This window comes from Oncorhynchus mykiss, chromosome 27, assembly GCF_057628025.1.
Source record: "Oncorhynchus mykiss isolate SJ-2025 chromosome 27, ASM5762802v1, whole genome shotgun sequence".
Lineage (NCBI taxonomy): Eukaryota > Metazoa > Chordata > Actinopteri > Salmoniformes > Salmonidae > Oncorhynchus > Oncorhynchus mykiss.
Window position 1 is genome coordinate 21,199,693 of NC_143048.1, and position 25,641 is coordinate 21,225,333.

The window sequence follows — 25,641 nt, forward strand, 5'->3', positions numbered from 1 at the left end:
TCTGGGGGGAGGGGAATGAGGGACAGCAGCAGTTACACTCTGTGTCTGTGAGCATCACACAGGGACATGTTTGGACCATACAGAACTACAGAGATACAGTATATAGTGCTCACACTGACACTCCAGATTACAGCACTCATAGATTGATGTTGTATATCTTTTGGAAAGTCGAATCCCAGTTTATTGGTTGCATACACAGTTTAGCTCCTAACAATGCAAAAAAAATGACAATAACAAATCAAGAAACATTGGAACAAATCTAATTAACAACCCAAACAGAACTGTGACAGTAGTCACCTCCAATCTTTTATTTTACCTTTATTTAACTAGGCAAGTCAGTTAAGAACAAATTCTTATTTTCAATGACGGCCTAGGAACAGTGGGTGCCTGTTCAGGGGCAGAACGACAGATTTGTACCTTGTCAGCTCGGGGGTTTAAACTTGCAACCTTCTGGTTACTAGTCCAACCCTCTAACCACTAGGCTACCCTGCCGCCCCAAATTTGATGTCCAGAAGTGCTTGTCGGTCATAGAATATAATACAAAAAACAAATAATTCCCAATCATTCTGATTGTGTTCCGATTGTGACCTCATGTTGTAACATTTTCTCACAGCATGAAAATGTTTCCAGTTCAGTAATTGCACTGGGAAGGCTGAACTCATGTGGATGTCTCTCTCACGCCTTCTCTTGCCCTTGATTTAGCTAGCTAGCATAATTAGCTGTTAGCTGGTCGAGATGGCTTGTTCTCAGAGGTGAGCAGTTTAACCTTGTTTGTATAGCTAAATAAACTAATTTAAAAGCTAGGTTTTAGCCAAAGTATAAACAACTGTTTTACATTGAGCTATTTTTACACGACACAGGGCAAAGTACAGTAATCCCTTTACATGGTGGAGGAGGATGTGGGAGGACTGTCTGACACGTGTGAGGGGTTACTTATTTATTCTATCCTACGACAAAAGCCCCCCTCTACCAGGGATGGAGTTCCTCGCTAAACAGGGCTGAACATGGCTTGTCTGACTGAGGACATGCTTCACATTCACCCACACACAAACACATGCATTGCCACCCCTCTCTCTGCAGCATAAACCCAGCTGTAGAGAGCAGATAGAGCTGACAGATAGCTGCTGGCTGGGCTCAGAGCCTCAAACTTTAGTCAGCTACCCCAGAAGTAAGCTAAAGTACTGCACAGCCTAGGAGGTGATAAGCAGACAGAGACAGACAGTGTTCTCTGTACAGCCCCTCGAACCCAGACAGATGCCAACCAGACCTAGACTGTTGATACTTTCGGATGCACAGGCGTTGTTTTGAGACTCAACACCACTGAGGCTGTGCTGAACCAGGCTGTTGTGCTGTTTTGTTAGCCCCCGCTACAGAGAGAACATGGACTTGCTCTGCATTTAGAGAGAGACTATGGGATGTTTGGGTCACTGGCTCTAGTCAATACGTGAGTAAGTGCACTGTCTGATAAGAACAAATCCAGCCGCATGAATTGCAAAAAAGTGCAGAAAAAGACTTGAGTTTTGTTATTGGTGTATATAGTATACAGAATCTTCCAGGCCCCGGTTCTGAAAAATGTATAATTATAGGCATTCTTTAAATCATACTACTATGGTACTGTGATTAAAACAGATGTCATGCTTGATAATACGATTATTAAGATATGGACATTTTTCTGGTTAGAATGATTTTTTTCTCATATTTATTTGTGTTGTTAGGCCTAACAAAGTTGATTTACTTTCCCAAAATTCACAAGTTTTCCAGAAATCCTGGTTGAAGAATTGCAGGAAATCTGGGCCTTCCAACCAGGATTTCTGGAAACCCTGTGGTCCTTGTGACTGTCATTGCTAAAACATTATACAAAAAGACAAACATCTCTTGGAAAGGTCACTAGGTGTTGTACTAAGGCTGTCTAAGTATTTTTTGTTGTATTTTATCATATTTTAATTTGCTTGCGCACCACAATGAAATCCCTTAAAGAGTAAATCAGCTTCGTATGTCCTTATTTTATTCATAATTTGTGTACTGTCTGGTCGGGTATAATCATAATTCATATCAGATCTGTGTACAGCTTGCTCTTGTGTACAGCTGTGCTTTTACAAAGTTTTAAAAAACTTGAAGTTCAGCTAATAATCAGGACCAGTGGTTGGAGCTGTGCTGTGAACCTGCTGCAGGCAGACAGTCCCTGGTGTGAGACGTCACCTGTCTGAGAACAGAATTAGCCCTGAGCCCAATGTATGCACGCTTGAATGCAAACACACACTATCCACTCTCCCCACTTTCACACACGAACACGTCCACAACTGCTGACAGACTATATCAGCCCGGCGATAACTAGCCCTTGAAGAGCCCTGTTACTCTGCTACTCTGAGACGATGAGATATAGTACCCTGTAGTCAGGTCTGGGCAGTGGCAGCAGTACCCAATACAAGTAATTTGGTTGGACCGATAAACATGGCTACTCTCCAAGGCCAGTTGTCGATCATCATGGCGTTTGAGAACATGACTCTGTAATACCTATTCATACATTCAGGGAAACTTTCCACCAGGACTTCATTAATCTTGCGTCGGTGTTGTTAAACAGCGAGTCCCTGGAAGCGTGGTGTATTTACATGGTGTACTGTATGGTATGCCTCTCTCCCATGCAGTTTAATTTACTTCACCAGTCTGGCAGATTGACTGGGGGGAGGGAGCTGTACCTGTCTTAAAGAGCCCAGAGCGGTAGCATTGAGTCAGGTACTGGAGAGGCCTTCTACCCCTGGTCCCTGGGGCCCAACGGTGGTGTGGTTGTGCTTGATGGTTATTTAGCAGAGTTAAGTTTTGATTGATAAGCTCTGCTTAATTGATTGATTGACTGCAGGGATATTTCCCTTTGAAAGCTAGACTTTCTCATGTCTTGGCTACAGTAGCGAGTAGCTAATCTGTCAATCAACAAGATAAGTGTCAACATCAGCTTGGTTGATCAAGGTGGGAATCTGTCTTCCTGTCTGTCAGGAACTGCTTAGTAGCTGCAAGGTGAGGCTGGGGAACAGTCACTGCTCCATGGGCATCCAGTCATATAGAGATCTACAGTATATGACTCTGTGAGTGTCCATTGTCACCCAAGAAGTCATGACACTTCAGATAAAATCACTTAACCCTTGATTTTCATAGTCCAGTCAAAAATCAAAGACTGAATTTGGGAGTTATTTTATTTAAGATGAAGTGCTTTCAAATTTGCTTGAAATACCCTAGCAATTATCAAATGTCTTAATTTGCTGGGTCAGAACTCTGTTCCCTCTCCTTTGAAGAGTTATCCATCTGTTGGAGACATATTGCATCACAAAAATTCAACAGGTGTTTGAAGTAATTGTCTGCCTACTGTTGTTTGGAATCAATCTACCCTTTTGTTTTGCCAGTGTGGCACTTTTTGTTCTATTGATTTTTCCCTGTAGAAGCAGACAAGGTAACAGCCCCGAAGACCTTCTATTCTGTACTGTACATTAATTGAATCAGTATCGCCACTGTCAGCATTGCAGTGTATTACTGAGGGTCATGATTCATGTCTGTGTGATTGGTAGAGCAATGTCCTAAAGCAGGCCCCCTTTTGTCAGCATTGTTCAGGTGGTGAGATTTACAGCTGTAATATCAGTGGTGCTCAGTGACTCATAGCCTCATGGACAACCCTGTCGGGCATAGAGCAATTATCAAGGCCAAGACGGTTGATGATGCCTCAGATTGGGCATCATCACATTTGCCAAACTTATCTTACCCCATCCTGGGCCTAGTTCTGTTTAGTGTCGCATAGTCAATGTCTATGGTTCGTTGTCATGCACAAACAGATCAGGGACCATTCTAATCCTAGCCTATTCAGAGATGACACCCATATGGCCACACACAGTGACGTGACATCACACGTCATTTGGTCTATAAATAATATGTCTTGTGTAATATTTGTAAATACTGGTTTTTAAAGACATCATGTTCCCACTGCTGTCTGTGGTTTGACCTGAGACAATTGACATAATGGAATACATGTCTCACTCGTGTCTGGTATTGAAATTTGCTTGTCATGATCAGAGTTGTAGTGTTTAAAGGTAAAGTTCACCCAAATTACAAAGTTACATATTGGTTTCCTTACCATGTAAGCAGTATATGGAGAAGGTTTGACAGTAATCCATGGTTTGGTTTAGTTTGTTAGTTTTGGTTTAGTCTGGCACTGATTCTAAATACTAACGTTTTAGCATTTTTGGCAAAAATCCCATTGAAGTCATGGTACCGATATTAGCATTTTCTGTGCATCATGTTCAAATCATCGTTAAGTGACTTTGTTGAGCTCGTCCCAATACATTTTTTATACTTTCAGATGATTTGGACATAATGTGCAAAAAATGCTAGTATCGGTACCGTCCATGACTTGAATGGAATTGGTGCCACAAAATCCAAAATGTAAGCAATTTGAAAACAGTGACAGGGAAATAAAACCAAATCATAGATTCCTGTCATAACTTGTCCATTGACTGCTTACAGGGTGTGTGGTAATTTAGTAATTTGGGTGAACTTGAACTATTCCGTTAATGATCCAAGAGTGTTGTTTTTACAAGCCCTTATCAAATCACTGTCATGGGTGAAAGAAAATATATTGTTGTCCAATTGTTATTGAAGGTCAGTGTGAGAGTAGTTACGTTTATGTCAATAAAGCACCTTTTTAATGCCTTGCTATGGGGCAAACAAACTAACCCAGAGTTTTGTTTGGCCAAACAAAAACTAACCCAGACTTTGAGGGCAAACAAAAACTAACCCAGAGTTGTGTGTGTTTTGCTGCAAAGAAGAGAGAGCAGAGCCAGGAGGATGGACAGATTGTGAAGCTGTCCTGGCTGAACGGAATGATGAAGGCTGAGGAAAAGGAGGAGAGGAGAGAGTTGATCACTGCTGCCCTGAGGGAGGCCCTGACTGTAACGGGATTTGTCCTCCTCTGACGAGGAGTATGAGACATCGGACCAATATGCAGCGTGATACGTGTTCATCATGTTTTAATGAACAAAATCACTGAACACAAAAATACAAAATAACAAATAGAAAGACAGAAACGAAAACCGAAACAGTTCCGTGTGGAACACACAGACACAGAAAATAATCACCCACGAAACACTGGTGGGAAAAGGCTACCTAAGTATGATTCTCAATCAGAGACAACTAACGACACCTGCCTCTGATTGAGAACCATACCAGGCCAAACGCAAAATACAACATAGAAAAACAAACAGACTGCCCACCCCAACTCACGCCCTGACCATACTAAAACTAAGACAAAACAAAGTAACTAAGGTCAGAACGTGACACTGACTAAGCAAGGTAAGGAGCAGACCTTCAGTGCACTTCATAATCACTACAGAAATATAGTCAAGGTACTGTAACACTGGAAGCATTAGAGAAATATAATGGAATTGGGGTTGCACTTCTTTTTACCGTACTGAAGTGCCCAGGTATGCATGCACTTAAAATTTACATGGTGGAACGTTACTTCTAGCCATGTTTTATAAAACATTCTCTTTAGGACAGATGGCATCAGCAACTGATGTACCATCGTTGGTCCTATAGTTCCCTTAATAGCTGCCACTTTGGTGGATAAATTATCCAGCTTCGATAATCTGCTCTGAAACAGACCCACAGCACCAGATGCATCTGAACAGCATGTCCTTAACCTTTGTGTCTACGGAGACACTGAGGGGAAAAAGTGATAATTCACTAGAAGAATAATAAAGGGGTTATAGGGTGGGGAGGCACTGTGTGTGTGTTGTCTAACGGGATGAGGAACGGGCCAGGATGGAGTGTGTGTAGGGAGAGTGTGTGTGTGTTGCTATGCAGAGAGCAGTGGGCTAGTGCCTTGAGTGTGTGTTGCCTAATGCGGTTTAATGATGCAGCCCGTTCCAATTACCCTCTCTTCCTTCTCTCCACTGCTGCTCCTGCTGGCGCCGTCTCCGGAGACTTCACTCTCTTCTCCTCTACCCACTGCTATAGCCTTGACTCGTGGTCCTCAACATAGTGGTGAGCATCAATATGGCAGGTGTAATAGATTTATAGATTTCCTTCCTGCCTTTGTAAAAGAGCTCTAATGCCTAGAAGATGCTAATCAATCAACTGGTTGGTTGCCTCTGCTCAGCAGAAAAATAATTTTGTGCTTTCAGAAGTCTTAGTTTGGAAGACTTCCTTTTTCACCTGCATTTGGTTTGCAGTACAGCATTTGAGATTTCATTGAGCAATATCATTCTATGGTCATGTAGAATATGGTAGTAAGGTATTGTAGACTGACATACCTGTTACAATAGTTCATACCCTCTTACAATGTGTCAACATGCTGCCTGAGCATGAGTAATGAACACTACTATTTAACCCATAGACATACAGTTGAAGGCGGAAGTTTACATACATCTTAGCCAATTACATTTAAACTCACTTTCTCACAATTCCTGACATTTAATCCTAGTAACAATTCCCTGTCTTAGGTCAGTTAGGATCGCCACTTTATTTTAAGAATGTGAAATGTCAGAATAATAGTAGAGAGTGATTTATTTCAGCTTTTCTTTCTTTCATCACATTCCCAGTGGATCAGAAGTTTACATACACTCAATTATTATTTGGTAGCATTGCCTTTAAATTGTTTAACTTTGGTCAAACGTTTCGGGTAGCCTTCCACAAGCTTCCCACAATAAGTTGGGTGAATTTTGGCGCATTCCTCCTGACAGAGCTGGTGTAACTGAGTCAGATTTGTAGGCCACCTTGCTCGCACACGCTTTTTCAGTTCTGCCCACACATTTTCAATAGGATTGAGTTCAGGGCTTTGTGACTGCCACTCCAATACATTGACTTTGTTGTCTTTAAGCCATTTTGCCACAACTTTGTAAGTATGCTTGGGGTCATCCTGACTTATGTCTTGAGATGTTGCTTCAATATATCCATATAATTTTCTTACCTCATGATGCCATCTATTTTGTGAAGTGCACCAGTCCCTCCTGCAGCAAAGCACCCCCACAACATGATGCTGCCACCCCCGTGCTTCATGGTTGGGATGATGTTCTTCGGCTTGCAAGCCTCCCATTTTTTCAATGGTCATTATCGCCAAACAGTTCTATTTTTGTTTCATCAGACCAGAGGACATCTCTCCAAAAAGTACGATCTTTGTCCCCATGTGCAGTTGCAAACCGTAGTCTGGCTTTTTTATGGCAGTTTTGGAGCAGTGGCTTCTTCCTTGCTGAGTGTCCTTTCAGGTTATGTCGATATAGGACTGGTTTAACTGTGGATATAGATACTTGTTTCCTCCACCACCTTCACAAGGTCCTTTGCTGTTGTGTTCTGGGATTGACTTACACTTTTCGCACCACAGTACTGTACGTTCATTTCTAGGAGACAGAACGCGTCTCCTTCCTGAGCGGTATGATGGCTGCTTGGTCCCATGGTGTTTATACTTGCGTACTATTGTTTGTACAGATGAACGTGGTACCTTCAGGCGTTTGGAAATTGCTCCCAAGGATGAACCAGACTTGTGGAGGTCTACAATTTATTTTCTGAGGTCTTGGCTGATTTCTTGTGATTTTCCCATGATGTCAAGCAAAGAGGCACTGAGTTTGAAGGTAGGCCTCGAAATACATCCACAGGTACACTTCCAGTTGACTCAAATGATGTCAATTAGCCTATCAGAAGCTTCTAAAGCCATGACATCAATTTCTGGAATTTTCCAAGCTGTTTAAAGGCACAGTCAACTTAGTGTATGTAATCTTCTGACCCACTGGAATTGTGATATAGTGAATTATAAGTGAAATAATCGGTCTGTAAACAATTGTTGGAAAAATGACTTGTGTCATGCAAAAAGTAGATGTCTTAACCGACTTCCCAAAACTTTAGTTTGTTAACAAGACATTTGTGGAGTGGTTGAAAAATGAGTTTTAATGACTCCAACCTAAGTGTATGTAAACTTCTGACTTCAACTGTACATATATTCACATATAGTGGTGTCTGAAATTATTGACACCCTTGATAAATTATTGTATAAAAAAATAGTTGTATAAAATAAATAATGAAATATTGAGCTATATTGTATTCTTAAAAAAATGGGAAATTATAATTTTTTTACGAATTCAATTGCTCATAGAAATAGATTTAGTCTAAAAAGTAATACTTTTTTCCTCTCAAAAAGTAGGGGTCAAAATTCTGAGTGTACAGAACACCTGCACTTTCCATGACAGACTGACCAACTATGATCCCTCATTGTCACTTGTTAAATCCACTTCAATCAGTGTAGATGGATGGGAGGAGACTGGTTATAGAAGGATTTTTCAGCCTTGAGACAATCGAGACATGGATTGTGTATGTGTGCCATTCAGTGGGTGAATGGGAAAGACAAAAGATTGAAGTGCCTTTGACCGGTATATGATTGTAGGTGCCAGGCGCCCAGGTTTGAGTGTGTCAAGAACTGCAACGCTGTTTCCTGTGTGTATCAAGAATCGTACATGCAAAATATTCAGCCAACTTGACACAACTGTGGGAAGCATTGGAGAACATGGGCCAGCATCCATGTGGAATGGGGCAAAAGGGGGCACAATTCAATATTAGGAAGGTGTTCCTCATGTTGTACACTCTGGATGTTAGCTAAAGAGTCCTACCTCATTTGGAAAGGAGACTTCTCTGCCTCTAATTAAGAACATAATGTTGTGAAGGCTTAATGTGTCTGTATCAACAGAGCCAACATTTTTATTTGAGCTTTTTTCTCTACAGATTTTGTCAATATTTCATCAGTATTAGCCTAAAACTTGAGCCTTAATGAGTGAAAAGTTTGGTATTTGTCGATGTAAAATGTATTATTCATTTCAGATCTGTAGAGGAGCTCTCGGACAGGACTGAGTAGGGGAAAGAGATTGGGAAACTCAAGTGTAGCGCTGGCCTACTGGGTTTCCTAGAGAACTCAGCATTATTGATAAGGGAGGAAGATCTCAGTGTCTCTTTGAATTCTGTGGAAAGTGAAAACATTTTATTTTGTTGAAACGGTTATTTTTTTACTCTGTTTATTTAGAACCTAACGAACAACTAGTCAAATCTCAAATCAAGTTTGTTCACCCACTGGGTCAATCAGCTGAAAGGACAAAGACATGTTTCCACCAGCTCAAGTCTTTATACCCTCCTTTAGGTGGAATCTCCTCCTTGCACCTCTAAACACTGCATCTTTGTTGCTAGGCAGGAAGTTATGTAATGTGTGTAATATCTGTTCCATCTCCCTTCATCTGACCTGACCTCGGCCCACATTCCCCGCACTACTAGGTGCCTCCTGTATATAGCCTCGTTATTCTTATCGAGTTACTTTTTATTTTAGTCTACTTGGTAAATATTTTCTTAACTGTTCTTGAACTGCACTGTTGGGTTAAGGGCTTGTAAGTAAGCATTTCACGGTAAAGTCTACACTTGTTGTATTCGGCGCATGTGACAAATAAAGTTTGATTTGATTTAATCCACTGCTATCTAACCTTATCAGTGACCGCAACCAAGTGATTGCCTCTTCCCTTACTTACTTTCTAGACCCATACTTCTTATCCACCCTCCATTGACCCCACCACATACATTCCTCATACATGTAACCATTAACTTCTAGCATAGCAGTTATTTAAAACTAGAACCCAACAAAATGGACAATATATAGTGTACCTTCACATCTCAATTGTAAGGATATGGGTTACTCTTGTTTTACGGGTAGACTGGTGACTGTCTGATTACTTTCATGTAGCCATGGGAGATTAATACAGTGTGAAAGGGGGATGACTGCAGTTGGAGTGGGTGGCTATAAGCCATACAGCAGCGCAGGTTTGGAGGTCATCTCTCTCTGTGGCTGGCCTGGTGTTCACATGAGCTTCTCCAAATAGATAGGTACAGTTAATCAAATCCACTGGGAGGGAGAGGAGCAAAGCCCACCTCCCGTCTACCTCCCCCTCGCTCCTTCTCTCTCTGTGCAGACAGACATAAAAGGCAGTTGAGGCGTTTGAAGTGTAGGTTTTTACCTAATGAACACCGGAAGGGAAAGGGCCCTCAGATTAGACTCAACACTAACTCCCACTAGGCCTTGTTCTCTTCTCTGTGCTGCATCCAGCACCAGCCAGTCTTCAGCAGAATTGTAATATATCTGAGTTGGAACAACAGCCCCAGCTCCCGACACCTCCGAATTTGCCCCACGTGGGTCGACAAACAAGTAATAAACAGTAGTTAGCCTGTGCTCAGGGGGATTGTGGGTAAGAACATGATTTAGTGTGTGTGTGTGTTTCTGACTGTGTGCGTGGTACAATGGATTTCCTGTGGGTGTAAAGGAAGCGTCCTGGATCGATAGCCAGCCCCCCCGTGTTTGGGTAAATGGTAAATGCATCTTAATCCCCCATCGTGCATCATATCGTTGGGCCTTTGCTAGCATTGCAATAGACTGAGTTACATTTTATTTATTTTATTTTACAGCATAGCTCAATTACACCAGGCTTTAACCTATCCAATAACAGGAGGACACCAGTCCTGAGAACAGTGAGATCAATAATTACTCACTTTTGAAGAACATAAATCTGACACAAGATGGCTGACTTTTGTTTCCAAGGTGGGCAAGGCTATAGTTAGCTGCACAGTAACCAAAGCACACCGGGTGTCCTACTAGGATGAAAGATGACCTGTCAATGCAGCCATTATGAGCACTCAACATTTCAACACCTGAAATGTCATGTGTTTTTTTCTCTCTCATGGCGTCTATATCATGCTGTTTTACCTCACACACAGGACTGAAATAGAACTTCTCATAAATGCTGTGTCTTTTGAAAGGCATACATGGGAAGGCCCCCCTTGAATTCCTATGAAGAACCCTTGAAATAAAAGCACTGGCATGTATCACGAGGATTTAAAAGAGACAAATAAAAGTATTATGTTTGATGGGGCTGACTTCAGAGAATGGCTGTCAGAGCTTGAAACGCTGTAAATGAGTAGTCCAATCCACAGCTGGTATAGACAACCCTTCATCATCATGTACACTTATATCACACTCAGCCTCAACACCTTTTGAAGTTATGTTGCAAATTTTAATGTGTGGGCTTTGCTCTTGGGAAATCACACATCATACTTTTTTTTTAATGCTATTGGCAAATGGTCCAGTGCCTTCTCACGTATTATGCAATCAGTATTACTATGTTGTTACCATGTAACATTACAAAAGTTGCAATCTATCTACACATTTTGTTGTTAGGACAATTTGTTTTTAATTGTTTTTCTACAGAACTCAGTCAAATGGAATCTCACACAGTGTCAATATACATCTCCCTCCCTTCTCCCCCCACACACAAATCCACATACATTCATTCTCACAGAGGGATCCGCAAAGAAAAAAACTAAAGCAAAAAAATCAATCCAAAACAAACTGACATTCACAAATAGAATCAACTCAAAAACAAGACACCCACTATACAGCATATTCTCTAAGGGTGTTTTCAGACTTGGTCCCTTTCAGACAATTTTTGTGACACTAAGCTCCGCAGTTGTCTTGTCATTATTCCCACACCATACACTAGACTACTGCAACACCGTTTCCACTGCCTTTAACCCTTCAGATTGGAGAGAGAAGTTGATGATGTGCCTGTTCAGAAAAAACGTGTGCTGTTTTTGGATATTGATTAGCGGTTGTCAAGGATGCACAGAAATGCCAAAATATGTGTGGAGTTTTGTACTGACATGAGGTCCAGATTATTTGTTTGCATTATGTTGATCAATAGGCTAAGAGAGCTTCATAAACTGTTTATTCGATTGTGGGGTTTAAATAGTGTGAGAAGACAATTTATTTGGTGAGAATCACAACACATGTACAAAATCTGATCTAGCTCTTAAAGGGGCAGTAGCCTATACAATTTTCAATTAGGCCTACATGATTTATTCTGCAGTTATTCTACTGGTATTTAATATGTTACCAATAATACTTACATGTTAATATTATCTTCGCATTACAATGATTATGTCTCATCTTTAAAGAAAATGCAATCTATTAGCTTCCAAAGTATAAGTCGGTATATCTACAGTAGCTGTCTGATAGCACATTCTGATGGAATGGCTTGTCCTGTACTTTTACCCAGAGTGCATTGAGTGAATGTTGGAAAAATATCTTGGTAACTTTCTTAACATAGCAATGTGAATGCAAAGAGGACTTGGACCTCAAAAAAGGTGAAGTGAACTGGCAAATGAGTTGAGTCCTCATTCAAAGGCAAGGGCAGTGTGAATGCAAAAAGAACAGAGTATTTTTTTTTTTTTACCCCACAGGACTGAGATTGGTTATATTAAAGAGGACTATATGTAAAAACACCCTAAGATTCCAAATTTGATCAAATATGTCTAGTTTATGTTTGAAGTTATAATACATAGAGTCTAATGGGATGTATACTGTAGTTCAGTCCTCCAGTTAGTTATTGCAGGTGGATATGAGGCTTTCCAATTGATGGCCATACATTTTTTTGTAGCAATTAGACCTAGATTACAAAACGTTCTCTGATATTGATCCCTAATATTTACATTTCTCAACAGACATGATCGTGGTGATGGAGGGCTATAAATTCCTAGACACAATGAAATGAAAGCACATGCAGTACCAGTCAAAGGTTTGGACACACCTACTCATTCAAGGGTTTTTCTTTATTTTTACTATTTTCTACATTGTAGAATAATAGCGAAGACATCAAAACTATAAAATAACACATATGGAATCATATAGTAACCAAAAAAGTGTTAAACAAATAAAAATATATTTGAGATTTGAGATTGGCCACCCTTTGCCTTAATGACAACTTTGCACACATGGCATTCTCTCATCCAGCTTCATAAGGTAGTCACCTACATGGAACTCAAAAGAGTTTTACCTGGAACCAAAAAGGGTTCTCTTATGGGAACAGTCGAAGAACCCTTTTGGAACCCTTTTTTCTGAGTGTACAACGTTTCGCAAAATGACTGCATACTCTGAGGATGATGTACAGTACCAGTCAAAAGGTTGGATACACCTACTCATTCAAGGGTTTTTCTTATTTTTAAAAAACTATTTTCTACTTTGTAGAATAATAGTGTAGAATAATAGTGAAGAAATCAAAACTATGAAAGAACATATTTGGAATCATGCAGTAACCAAAAACGTGTTAAACAAATCAAAATATGTTTTACATTTGAGATGCTTCGAAGTAGCCACCCTTTTACTTGATGGCAGCTTTGCACACTCTTGACATTCTCTTAACCAGCTTCATGAGGTAGTCACCTGGAATGCATTTCAATTAACAGGTGTGCCTTGTTAAAAGTTAATTTGTGGAATTCCTTTCCTTCTTAATGTGATTAATCAGTTGTGACAAGGCAGGGTGGGTATACAGAAGATAGCCCTATTTGGTAAAAAACAAATATTGTGGCAAGAACAGCTCAAATAAGCAGAGAGAAACAACAGTCCGTCATTATTTTAAGACATGAAGGTCAGTCAATATGGAACATTTTAAGATGGAAGATTTTAAGACACCAATAAGAAGACACTTGCTTGGGCCAAGAAACATGCGCAATTTACATTAGATCGGTGGAAATCTATCCTTTTGGTCTGATGAGTTCAAATTTGAGATTTTTGGTAACAACCGCCGTGATTTGTTAGACGCAGAGTAAGTGAACAGATGATCTCTGTATGTGTGGTTCCCACCGTGAAGCTTGGAGGAAGAAGAGGTGTGATGTTGTGGGTGTGCTTTGCTGGTGACGCTGTCTGTGATTTATTTAGAATTCAAGGCACACTTAACCAGCATGGCTACCACAGCATTCTGCAGCGATACACCATCCCATCTGGTTTGCGCTTAGTGGGACTATCATTTGTTTTTCAACAGGACAATGACCCAAAACACCTCTCCAGCCTGTCTAAGGGCTATTTGACCAAGAAAGAGAGAGATGGAGTGCTGCATCAGATGACCTGGCCTCCACAATCACCCGACCTCAACCCAATTGAGATCGTTTGGGATGAGTTGGACTGCAGAGTGAAGGAAAAGCAACCAACAGGTGCTCAGCAAATGTGGGAACTCCTTCAAGACTGTTGGAAAAACATCCCTCATGAAGCTGGTTGAGAGAATGCAAAGAGTGAACAAAGCTGTCAACAACGCAAAGGGGGGCTACTTTGAAGAATCTAAAATATATTTGGATTTTCTTAACACTTTTGGTTTCTACATGATTCCATATGTGTTATTTCATAGTTTTGATGTCTTCATTATTATTCTACAATGTAGAACATAGTCAAAATAAAGAAAAACCCTTGAATGAGTAGGTGTGTTCAAACTTTTGACTGGTACTGTACATTTTCCCAAAATGGTGTCAGTTTCTCACAGGATCACAGCATAAGCTTCCTTTGTGATTTGTTTTTCTCCAACAGAGATTTACTCATTCATAATGAATTATGCTCGTGTAGACAGGTTATGATGGAATGCCTTCCAGAACGGAGACGAGAACTGAGGGCTCTGGTCAGAGAGCATGTCCACCGGGAGTCCATGGACCCGGAAGACGTGCTGCACCATGAGCCTCCTTGGCAGAGGCTCATGGCAGAGGCTAGTTTGGGGAGAGGAATGAAGTGGGCCGCTTTGGAAAACCGATCCACCACAGTCAGGATGGCGGTGTTTCCATGAGATGTTGGAAGTGGGACCAGGGACGGTGAGGGACAGGCAGAGGTTGGAGGAGACCAGCCGGAGCTTGTTAAGGAGTCTTGTTTTGTGCACACACCGTGCAAGCGGCGATGAATGCTGAGATGTCAGGGACCATGGTGGGCCACCAAAAGCGTTGTCGCACAAAAGCCAGGGTCCGGGGGGAGCCCAGTTGGCAGGCCAGTCTGAAGGAGTGGGCCTACTCCAGGACCATGGAGAGGACCGCGTCAGGCACAAACATCCGGTTATCTGTACCCTCCCGGGGTTCGTCTGGGAACGCTATGCCTCCCGGACCTGTTTCCCTATACCCCAGCTGAGTGCCGTTGCCAGGCACGAGGTGGGAAGGATGGTCTTGGGCTCAGGAGTAATAGCCGTGGGGCTATAACGGCGAGACAGTGCATCCGGCTTGACTTTCTTGGATCCCGGACGATATGAGAGGGAGAAGTTGAACCGTGTGAACAGCAGGGCCCATCTAGCTTGCCTGGAGTTGAGGCGTTTGGCGGTGTGGAGATACTCCATATTTTTGTGGTTGGTCCATACGATGTGGAGAGGCCATACGATGTGGCCTCTCCACCCGAGAAGATAAAGAGGCCACAGCCCCTCAGCTGGGTTACTGAGGGGCTGTGGGGTTAGCACCGTGGTAGCCTGCCTCCCAGCCAACGTTTGGATCCCCTCCATAAGGCCACGAAGCAGTTCCTCGTGCCTCACGATGGTGGCTCCTTGGGAGGAGACACCGTCGCGCATCTGGCCCGGGTCTGCTGGGTCAGTCATGGCCAGTTCGTACAATCAGGTTTGAAGGTAAGACCCAGATACAGACTGTGTCAGAGTAACAATGTTTATTACAGCAACAGGGCAGGCAAATGACAGGTCAAGGCAGGCAGGGGTCAATAACCAGAGTAGTGGGGGAAAGGTACAGGACGCCAGGCAGGCCCAGGAGGGGTCAGGCAGAGCTCGGTAATCCAGAGGTGGGGCAAAGGTACAGGATGGCAGGCAGGCTCATGGTCAGGGGCAGGCAAGCTCAGAGACAAGACAGGCAAGGGTCAAAATCAGGAGGACGGAAAAAAGAGAGACTGGGGAAAAGCAGGAGCTGAGACAAAAAACACTTGTTGACTTGACAAACTGGTAACAGACAAACAGAACACAGGTATAAATATACAGTGGATAATGGGGAAGATGGGCGACATCTGGAGGGGGGTGGAGACAATAACAACAACAGGTGAAACAGATCAGGGTGTGACATGACCATTTTATATATGTTCTCTTCTACAGGATACAAAGTCATAGGAAGTCACTCAGGAGGCAAGCGTTGTCGTTGGACCAAGGTAAAGTGGATAAGATTATTTCTTTCTTATATGAGTAATCTAACATTCATAAGCATGTACCTTCGAATAACTAATTAACAGGTATTATTCTTTCCACCAGTCCATGCTAAGAGGAAGAGGAGGTTGTTACAAGCCCTCCTTTTATGGCGTCGAGTCCCACAGGTGTATGGAGTCCACCCTTAGCCTCGTCTGTGCCAACAAGTGTGACTTCTGCTAGAGGTGGGTGCAGCTGAACTATCATTGTCAATGTGATTGATTAAGAGGTTTTGGAATAATTCATGCACCAGTTTATTGCAATAATTACATTATTCTCATATGCCCAGTGCAGTTGTATTCTCATCTTAACCCAATAACCAGTGCTGCATTTCACAATATGGCTAAGCACACCTAGACCCTTTTTGTTCATTGCTGAAAGTCCGGAAGAGCATATGACCCATGACCTTACCCTCCTATCATTTTAAAATGAACCATATTCCAATATTGTCATAGGCAGACTGAATACAGAACTTAGTAAAGAACCCCAGATATTCGTATCCCTCTTCACCCCGTCATTGACTGATGGCCATGCTATCGCTTAGCTAACCAAAAGCTAACGAGGCAGCTAATGATTAACGTGTGGGTGATTAATGATCGTGCTAATTAAAGGGACAGAGGTTAGAAGCTGAATTATGTGACGTGACATTGGATGTGGCTGGAGGGGGCAGATATTTCTCCTCAAGTTACATTCAAAATAGCCTGGTCCCTGATCTGTGTGTGCTGTCGGAAGACAACTCCTAATGTAACACTACACAAATAGATCTGGAACCAGGCTAACCTTTGAAAATATGAAGATAATAAAACTCCTTTGTGAAAATGTCTCTGCCAGTTCAAGCCTCTGGCGAATGGGGTGCTGTCAGTAGTGATAGTCCCGTCTGAGTTGAGGTCCCTATCTGGGACGATTGGAAACAGCAGAACCTTGTCAGACACATAGGTATTGTCTTACTGTCCTTCAGCAGCAGGGGGCACCAGAACTGATGGGTAGACTGAATGTTCTCTAGTCTAGTGAACTGTGAGTGTCTAAACAGAATTTGTGTAAACTTCTGTTAGCTTGTGCCCTTTAGGTGATCTGAGAGGGACTAAAATGGTCATGGCAGGCCGATGTAAGAGGTCACCAGACCAGTCTGGTTACTTAGCCTGACCCACTGGGGACAGACAGGCCAGGTCTGGGGCAGTGTGTGTGTGAACAGACAGAGCTGTCCTTTCTGATCTTGTCTATCTGTCCCGACAGACACCACACTAACCCGGTGGGCACAGAGTGGCGCTGGAAGATGGACCTGCTGAGAAGATACTACTGGAGGCTGTGGAGAACCACCAGAACATGTTCCGACAGTTGAGCTGAGTAACACACACACACTAAAAAAGATGATCCGACAGTAGACAGGTAACCTTAATAACACTTTGGCTTTGTTTACACTTATAACAGAAAACAAAATTGCAACCAATTCTGGAATAGGTTGGCCTAACAGCTCATCACAATACCTCATCTAGATTCAAGAGACTATACTTCACCATCAAGTTGAGAGTCACGACACATGCTTCAATGAAGCAGAGCTGTATGAGCGCTCGAACTGTGTCACAGACCTGGTCAGGCTAACAGACAGACAGACGCTGGGCCTGGGGGATATTTGGCTGACACTTCGTCCCCACAGTACAGTGTCATCATAGTTGTTGCGTCCCAAATGGCACCCTATTTCCTACATAGTGCCCTGGTCAAAAGTAGTGCACTATAAAGAAATAGGGTACAATTTGGGACACAAAAAGTGCAGTGACGCTCTGGGCTGATTCAGTCATCAGCACCCTGTCTGTCCAGCCGCTGTCACACCTCTCCTCACCGGGCCCAGAGTGTGACGCACTTGTCACTGGGCCTGTCTCTGACCTGTCTATGCTTTGTAAAGCAACAGCTCAGTTGGCCATGACAGTTCCAGCAGTTAGTAAAGAGAAAAACATGGCATCTATCTTAGTTTGTAATCAATGGATGATGGGCACACTCGGCTTGACTGCAACAGCAGCTTCTACCCCCAAGTTATAAGACTCCTGAACAGCTAATCAATGGCAACCCGGACTATATGCATGCCCCCTCCCTTCCTCTTCTACTCTGCTGCTACTCTGTTATTACCTATGCATAGTCACTTTAATAACTCTACCTACATGTACATATTATACCTCAATTACCAATACACCGGTGCCTCCGCACATTGACTCTGTACTGGTACCCCCTGTATATAGCCCGTCTATTGTTATTTACTGCTGCTCTTAAATTATTTGTTCTTATGTCTTACTTTAAAAAAACAAGTGTACTATAGGTATTTTCTTGAAACTGCATTGTTGGTTAAGGGCTTGTAAAGTAGGCATTTCACTGTTGTACTTTGCGCATGTGACAAATCATTTGATTTGAAAAAGCATCCTCTCACTATATTATTCAGTGGTTTATTAGATGGCCTTTGACTATAGCAGTTGATGATTTATTCTAGGATAACCCAAACATGTCACACATGACCCATCACAAAACAATATAAATGCCTCCCCATTGGGATCAACGGAGCTCTCTCTCCCTGCCCTCTGTCGACTGCACTGATTCAGTCAGTTTAGCCAGGAATGACTCAAGTGTCACTGTTTCTCTCTTCTTCAAGTGCCAATTCCATCCAGTCAAAGGAACATGTCATTCCAATTTGTTTCCCATACTCAGCCCTTTGATGGACATCTGGATTGGAGTAGTTAGCGACATGTCTACTGGGACTGAAATGAACCCAACCGAGTTGCATTGCTGATTAGTGAGCTTGTGGTTGAACCAGGGGGTTGCTGTTGGCAGGTGTGTGTGTGTGTGACTCCTCTCTAAAGTTCCTGATTTGCTCAGTGCTGCTTGTCACGTTCATCAGTGGTGGTGATCTGTTTTCATTTGACCACCTAGTTTAATTGAGTCATGTCGGCACAGAATAAAGCCATTTGGAGTCAGTTTGGGTTTTTAATGTTTTTTTCAATTCAACGTTCAGGGTTAATGATTGACATTAGGTCAAGTCAATCTTAGGGGCTCTCTGAGGACTTCTGATGGAAATGTAATCCGGATAGTCGGATCTGATCACTAAACCCCTTGGGATAATGGTCTTAGAGTATAAACATTTCTATTGTAGAGAGCTTTAGAGGACAATGGTAATGATGTGGATGTATTCCTGCAAGACACTAATACTCAGATTCATAACCATTTCCCTTCCTCCGTCCCGCTATCCATCGTTCTCGTTAGAATAGATACTTTAAATGGAGCACCATGTCAGCATTGATACAGTACTGTATGAACAATCCACTTTAGAGTGAATGAGTGCCCTTCCAGAGGACAGCCAGCGACCCATGTGGGAGTGTAATGTGATTCCACATCACATAATATAAATAAAATAGACACATAATGAGGCCTGAGGGACCTGTGGGGGGTATGTGTGTGTGTGTGTGTCAGCCTGGGCTGGTGATATGACTGAATTAAAGTGTGATTTCTCCAAGGGCCCTATATGAGGGCCGGGGGAATGTACAATTATCATTTTCAGTTTGATGTCTCTGTGTGAAGCTGTTCTGTGATGTGATTTACCCTTCAAATGTATCAGAGACAGCAGCCGTTTACCTGGCTTCATCAATGGAAATAATTATATGGATTTGTTGTTGCTTGCTGCCATTATTCAGGTTAATGTTGTTTCATACTGCATTGATCCACAGCATATCACTTTTTTGGGGGTCATGCAATTAGTGCATGAAATCAATATTTTTAAAACTTTACTGTTTACTTTTCGAATCAATTTTGGTTAGTTTTTTGGGCTTGTGTGAGAGTGCTTGGCATGTGCATCTGTATGTGTGCGCATCGGTGTGTTTGTGTGTGCATGCAAGGAGAAATATACTGAGTGAGTGTGCATGCAAGGAGAAATATACTGAGTGAGTGTGGCGTGTGTTGATTCTAGGCAAGGTGAGCAACGTCTAGGCACTGCCAGGAGATCCATAATGATCAGTGGTAGCTGAAGAGACTGAGACCTCCCAGTGGGAAGAGGAGAGGGACTTGGCCTGGCTCCAATGTTCTCTCTCTCTCTTTTATTTTTGTATATCTCTCTCTCTGACTGTTCTCTGTTTCTCCCACACCATATTTTCTTCCCACCAGTCCATTCCTTTTAAAGGGGAATGGGAACACAACCCTAAATAACCCCTTTCTTGCTTTTATTATTCATAATAAGACATAATGTTCCCCTTTAAATCGTTGAGGGGGAGTGAACAAGTGTACATCACAGGCAGAGGAGGTTTGTGCAGTCATTAGGCTCTCCAGCTTCATGGTCCCCAAGGCACAGTTCCCCCAGGAGATCAGGTGGGGGTGCCACTGAAGGTGTTGGAGGTGAAGAGAAGTTGTTGGCCCAACCCTAAGGGAGAGGAGAGATGGCTTCTCCAGCTTTGTCTCTTTTTTTCTTTGTGTCTCCCTTTCAGTCCTAATGCCATTTAGCCTGACAAAAACATAATCTGTTTCTTTCTTTTCTTACTGTAACCGTTCCTTTCTCTAGGGTGTGTTCGGGCGGCGCTCTTTCACTCTGACCGTCACCTCTTCTCTCTTTTGAAGTCTATACAAACACAGAAGCACATTGAGGCTTCTGACTAAGGCAGGGCCGAGCCAGGTCATAGAAGAGCCTTAATCTTGAACAGAATTGCAAATCACAGTTTCAACTGTCTGTCAGCCTAGCATCGTCTCCGTCTCGCTCTTTTTACCAGCATGGTGCCTTAGGTAAAAAAAATACATCTTCACCTTGCATGTCTTTGAGTACACACAGTCATTATACACTGAGTGTACAAAGCATTAAGAACACCAGCTGTTTCCATGACCTAGACTGACCAGGTGAAAGCTATGATCCCTTATTGATGTCACATGTTAAATCCACTTCAAAGAGAAGATGAAGGGGAGGAACAGGTTAAAGAAGGATTTTTAAGCCTGGAGTCAATTGAGACTTGGATTGTGTATGTGAGCCATTGAGAGGGTGAATGGGAAAGACAAAATATGTAAGTAACTTTGAACGGGGTATGGTAGTAGGTGCCAGGCGCACCAGTTTGTGTCAAGAAATGCAATGATGCTGGGGTTTTCACGCTCAACAGTTTCCCTTGTGTATCAACAATTGTCCACCACCCAAAGGACATCCAGCCAACTTGACACAACTGTGGAACGCTTTGGAGTCAACATGGGCCAGCATTCCTGAAGAATGCTTTCAACACCTTGCAGATTCCTTGCCCAGACAAATTGCCGCTGTTCTGCAGTGTACAGTCAATTCGGAAATTATTCAGACCCCTTGACTTTTTCACATTTGGTTATGTTACATTATTCTAAAATGGATAAAAAATAAATAACAAATCTCATCAATCTACACAAAATACCCCATAATGACAAAGCAAAAGCAGGGTTTTAAGAAATGTTTGCAAATGTATAAAAATTGAATAAAATAAATATCACATTCACACAAGTATTCAGACCTTTTACTCAGTACTTTGTTGAAGCACCTTTGGCAGAGATTACAGCCTCGAGTCTTCTTGGGTATGACACTACAAGCTTGGCACACCTGTATTTGGGGAGTTTCTCCCATTCTTCTCTGTAGATCCTCTCAAGCTCTGTCATGTTGGATGGGGAGTGTCACTGCACAGATATTTTCAGGTCTCTCCAGAGATGTTTGATCGGGTTCAAGTCCGGGCTCTGGCTAGGCCACTCAAAGACATTCAGTGACTTGTCCCAAAGCCACTCCTGCGTTGTCTTGGCTGTGTGCTTAGTTTTGTTTTCCCATTGGAAGGTGAACTGTCTTCCCAGTCTGCGGTCCTGAGCACTCTGGAGCAAGTTTTCATCAAGGATCTTTCTGTACTTTGCTCCATTCATCTTTCCCTTGATCCTGACTAGTCTCCCAGTCCCTGTCGTTGAAAAGCTTCCCCACAGCTTGATGCTGCCATTACCATGCTTTACCATAGGGATGGTGCCAGGTTTCCTGCAGACTTGACGTTTGGCATTCAGGCCAAAGAGTTCAATCTTGGTTTCATCAGACCAGAGAATCTTGTTTCTCATGGTCTAAGAGTCCTTTAGGTGATTTTTGGCAAACTCCAAGCGGGCTGTCATGTGCCTTTTACTGAGCAATGGCTTCCCTCTCGCCTCGCTACCATAAAGGCCTGATTGGAGGAGTGCTGCAGAGATTATTGTCCTTCTGGAAGGTTCTCCCATCTCCACAGAGGAGCTCTGTCAGAGAGACCCTCGTGTTCTTTGTCTTCTCCCTGACCAAGGCCCTTCTCCCCCGATTGCTCAGTTTGGCAAGGTGGCCAGCTGTAGGAAGAGTCTTGGTGGATCCAAACTTCTTCCATTTAAGAATGATGGAGGCCATTGTGTTCTTGGGGACCTTGAATGTTGCAGAATTTTTTTGTTACCATTCCCCAGATCTGTGCCTCGACACCATCGTGTCTCGGAGCTCTACGGACAATTCTTTCGATCCCATGGCTTGGTTTTTTCTCTGCCATACACTGTCAACGGTGGGACCTTAAATAGACAGGTGTGTGCCTTTATAAATAATGTCCAATCAATTGAATTGACCACAGGTGGACTTCAAGTTGTAGAAACATCTCAAGGATGATCAATGGAAACAGGAGCTAAATTTCACGTCTTATTGCAAAGGGTCTGAATACTTACGTAAATAAGGTATCTGTTTTTAATTTGTTAACATCTCTAAAAAACTGTTTTCACTTTGTCATATGGGCTATTGTGTGTAGATTGATGAGGAACATGTTTTTTTAATCCATTTTAGAATAAGGCTGTAACGTAAGAAAGTCAAGGGGTCTGAATACTTTCCGAATGCACTGTATATGCGCAGTGGTAAACGACTTACACACACAAAGCCTCTTGGTGTGTGTGTGTGTGTGTGTGTGTGTGTACACACACACACGCAGTCCCCCTTATCGACAGGAAGGGGCGTTGAGGAGCACAATAAGAGAAGCAGGTTAAGTGTCTGAGTCTGGGGAACAAGAGAACACAACAGCACACTGTCAGTTCAGAATGTCTCTCTCTCCCCTGTAGAATACACTGTTTTTCTCTGCTAAGCATTCTGAGGACAGAACAGAACACTTTGGCAACACACAATTAAAACCTCTTTGGAACTGACTGCTGAATAGATTAGAGAAGTCTTGGAGAGGCGCTGACTGCTCTGCTTGCCTGTGTCTCTGACTCAACAACCTCCCAATGTCCCTACAACGTCCCCATAACTTTTCTACAACGTCCCCCCCCCCCAATGTTTGTGCAACATTTCTCTTCTGTTCTTCTGAGAAAGCTGAAATGGCATTTGATTGAACATGTTAAAAGCAGACTTCACAGCATTGTAAGTGCATTTTTATTTGCTACCGCTACCTACAGTGCTGTAACACTCTGCTCACGTTTGTGTTATGTTAATGTTGTCATCTAAGGTGACATTGACACACAGGCACAGAGGCTCAAGACTAAGGACATTTTATTTTGATGGCATTGGGATTTTTGTAACTTCTTACCTATACAATACTAAGGTCCCTCAGTTGCCAAGTTATTGCCAAAGCACTGACCTCAAGTCACGTATCAGTTTTGGAGGTAAACATTGACACTCATGCCCACATATTTACCTTTGTGGTCCCTGATTTCAAAGCAACCTCTGACCTTTGAACCACATCCAAACAGATTATTCCTCCCAGGCAGATGCCCAACCAGACAGCTTGTTCCTTCCAGGTCATCCTATAGTGTCATTGGCTGTGGCCCTGCGTTGTCTGTCATCCTATCGTGTCAATAGTTGTGGCCCTGCCTTGTCTGTCAGAGTAGGTGATGGCACCACACGACAATACCCACAGCCACGGACAAGCTGTCTGAATTTATCGAGCCAGATGCCCAGACATGACTTTGATTGGAAAACGCAAGTGTTCACTTAGGGAAGGGGAGGTTGTGTGTGTGTGTGTGTGTGTGAAATCCTTCCAACAGTTGCTTATTTGGCTAATTGAACTCTGTCATTGCCTGTGTCCTTGCCACTCTGGGTAATTACTATGGTTGTACTGTGGGATATTTATTGGAGTGAAAAGTGTTGTTTGTCTGGTTACAACCTCTACCAAACCTCTTTGACATTGTCTGTTTCCTTTGTTTCTCATGTAGCTACATCCTCCTCCTGCTGCTGTACTGGCAGTTTACAGCCAATTGCAATCAAGCCTCCCCTCTCAAAAAAGACCTGAATACTAGTAACGACGGTGCGCTCTCTCCTTTTTTATATCCTTCTTATTCTCACTCTCTCTTACTCACTCACTCACTCCTGAAATGGCAGAGATATCAGTGTACAGCAAAGTGTTTTCAATCACTGCTGAAATAACTACTTCCTTTGCTTGGCTCTCTTACGTTGAACATAATAAACGGCTCCTTATCCTCCGGACGTGTACCAAACTCACTAAAAGGGGCAGTAATAAAGCCTCTTGAAAAAGCCAAAACTTGACCCGGAAAATAAAGAAACTATCGGCCTATATTGAATCTCTCATTCCTTTTTCAAAAATGTGAAAAAGCTGTTGCTCAGCAACTCACTGCCTTCCTGAAGACAAATAATGTATACAAAACCCTCCCATCTGGTTTTAGACCCCATCATAGAACTGATACCGCACTCGGTGAAGGGGGTAAATGATCTTTAAATGGCGTCAGACCAAGGCTCTGCATCTATTCTTGTGCTCCTAGACTGTAGTGCAGCTTTCTAGACTATCGATCACCACATTGTCACATTCTGACCTTTATTTCCTTTGTTTTGTATTTATTTAGTATGGTCAGGGCGTGAGTTGGGTGGGCAGTCTATGTTTGTTTTTCTATGATTTGGGTATTTATATATTTCGGCCTAGTATGGTTCTCAATCAGAGGCAGGTGTCATTAGTTGTCTCTGATTGAGAATCATACTTAGGTAGCCTGGGTTTCACTGTGTGTTTGTGGGTGATTGTTCCTGTCTCTGTGTTTTGCACCAGATAGGGCTGTTTTTGGTTTTCCACGTTTATTGTTTTGTAGTGTTCGTGTTTATCGTTTTTTCATTAAACATGAATCAATATAACCACGCTGCGTTTTGGTCCGCCTCTACTTCACCACAGGAAAACCCTTACACACATTATTTTGAAGAGATTGGAAACTGTAATTGGTCTACGCCAGGCCTGGTCAAAGGCCAGCCCGTATGCGGCCCGCAACCTGATTCAATATGACCCGTGGAATCATGCTCAGCTCACAAAGAATTTGCAATAGTAAAATTGAAAAACGTATTTGTTATTCAAATTAAAAGCCCAATGAATACTTGCCTTTGTGTAATGATTTAACTCCCACCGCTTGTGGGACATTTTATTTTGAAGGCTCTTATAAATCACAACTGCATGAGCACAGACAGTGACTGACAGGCTGACACGCATGTCACAAATTGCGCAAAAATTTGTTTTTTCGAAGAAAAGGAAAGTAGACGATGAATGTTGGGTGTTCCAGCAAGAGTGGACATCAAAATATTTATTCTTAGCTTCCTACTGCCTGAGCTATATTGTTGATGCAAATTGAGAAGAGCGTGGGGCCTAGGATCGAGCCTTGGGGTACTTACTCCCTTGGTGACAGGCAG

At 42.6% G+C, this 25,641-nt stretch overlaps 1 protein-coding gene across 1 annotated transcript in view; it reads left to right on the forward strand.

The window, feature by feature from the left end:
- Nucleotides 1–25,641, forward strand: part of LOC110507120 (S-adenosyl-L-methionine-dependent tRNA 4-demethylwyosine synthase TYW1) — a 74,964-nt gene that overhangs the window by 14,945 nt on the left and 34,378 nt on the right. Inside the window, 8 exon segments of the mRNA XM_090223459.1 lie at nt 4,806–4,931; nt 14,448–14,583; nt 15,942–15,994; nt 16,095–16,213; nt 17,262–17,302; nt 17,305–17,362; nt 19,972–19,976; nt 20,267–20,384. Of these exon segments, the coding sequence (XP_090079585.1) occupies nt 4,806–4,931; nt 14,448–14,583; nt 15,942–15,994; nt 16,095–16,213; nt 17,262–17,302; nt 17,305–17,362; nt 19,972–19,976; nt 20,267–20,384 (656 nt within the window).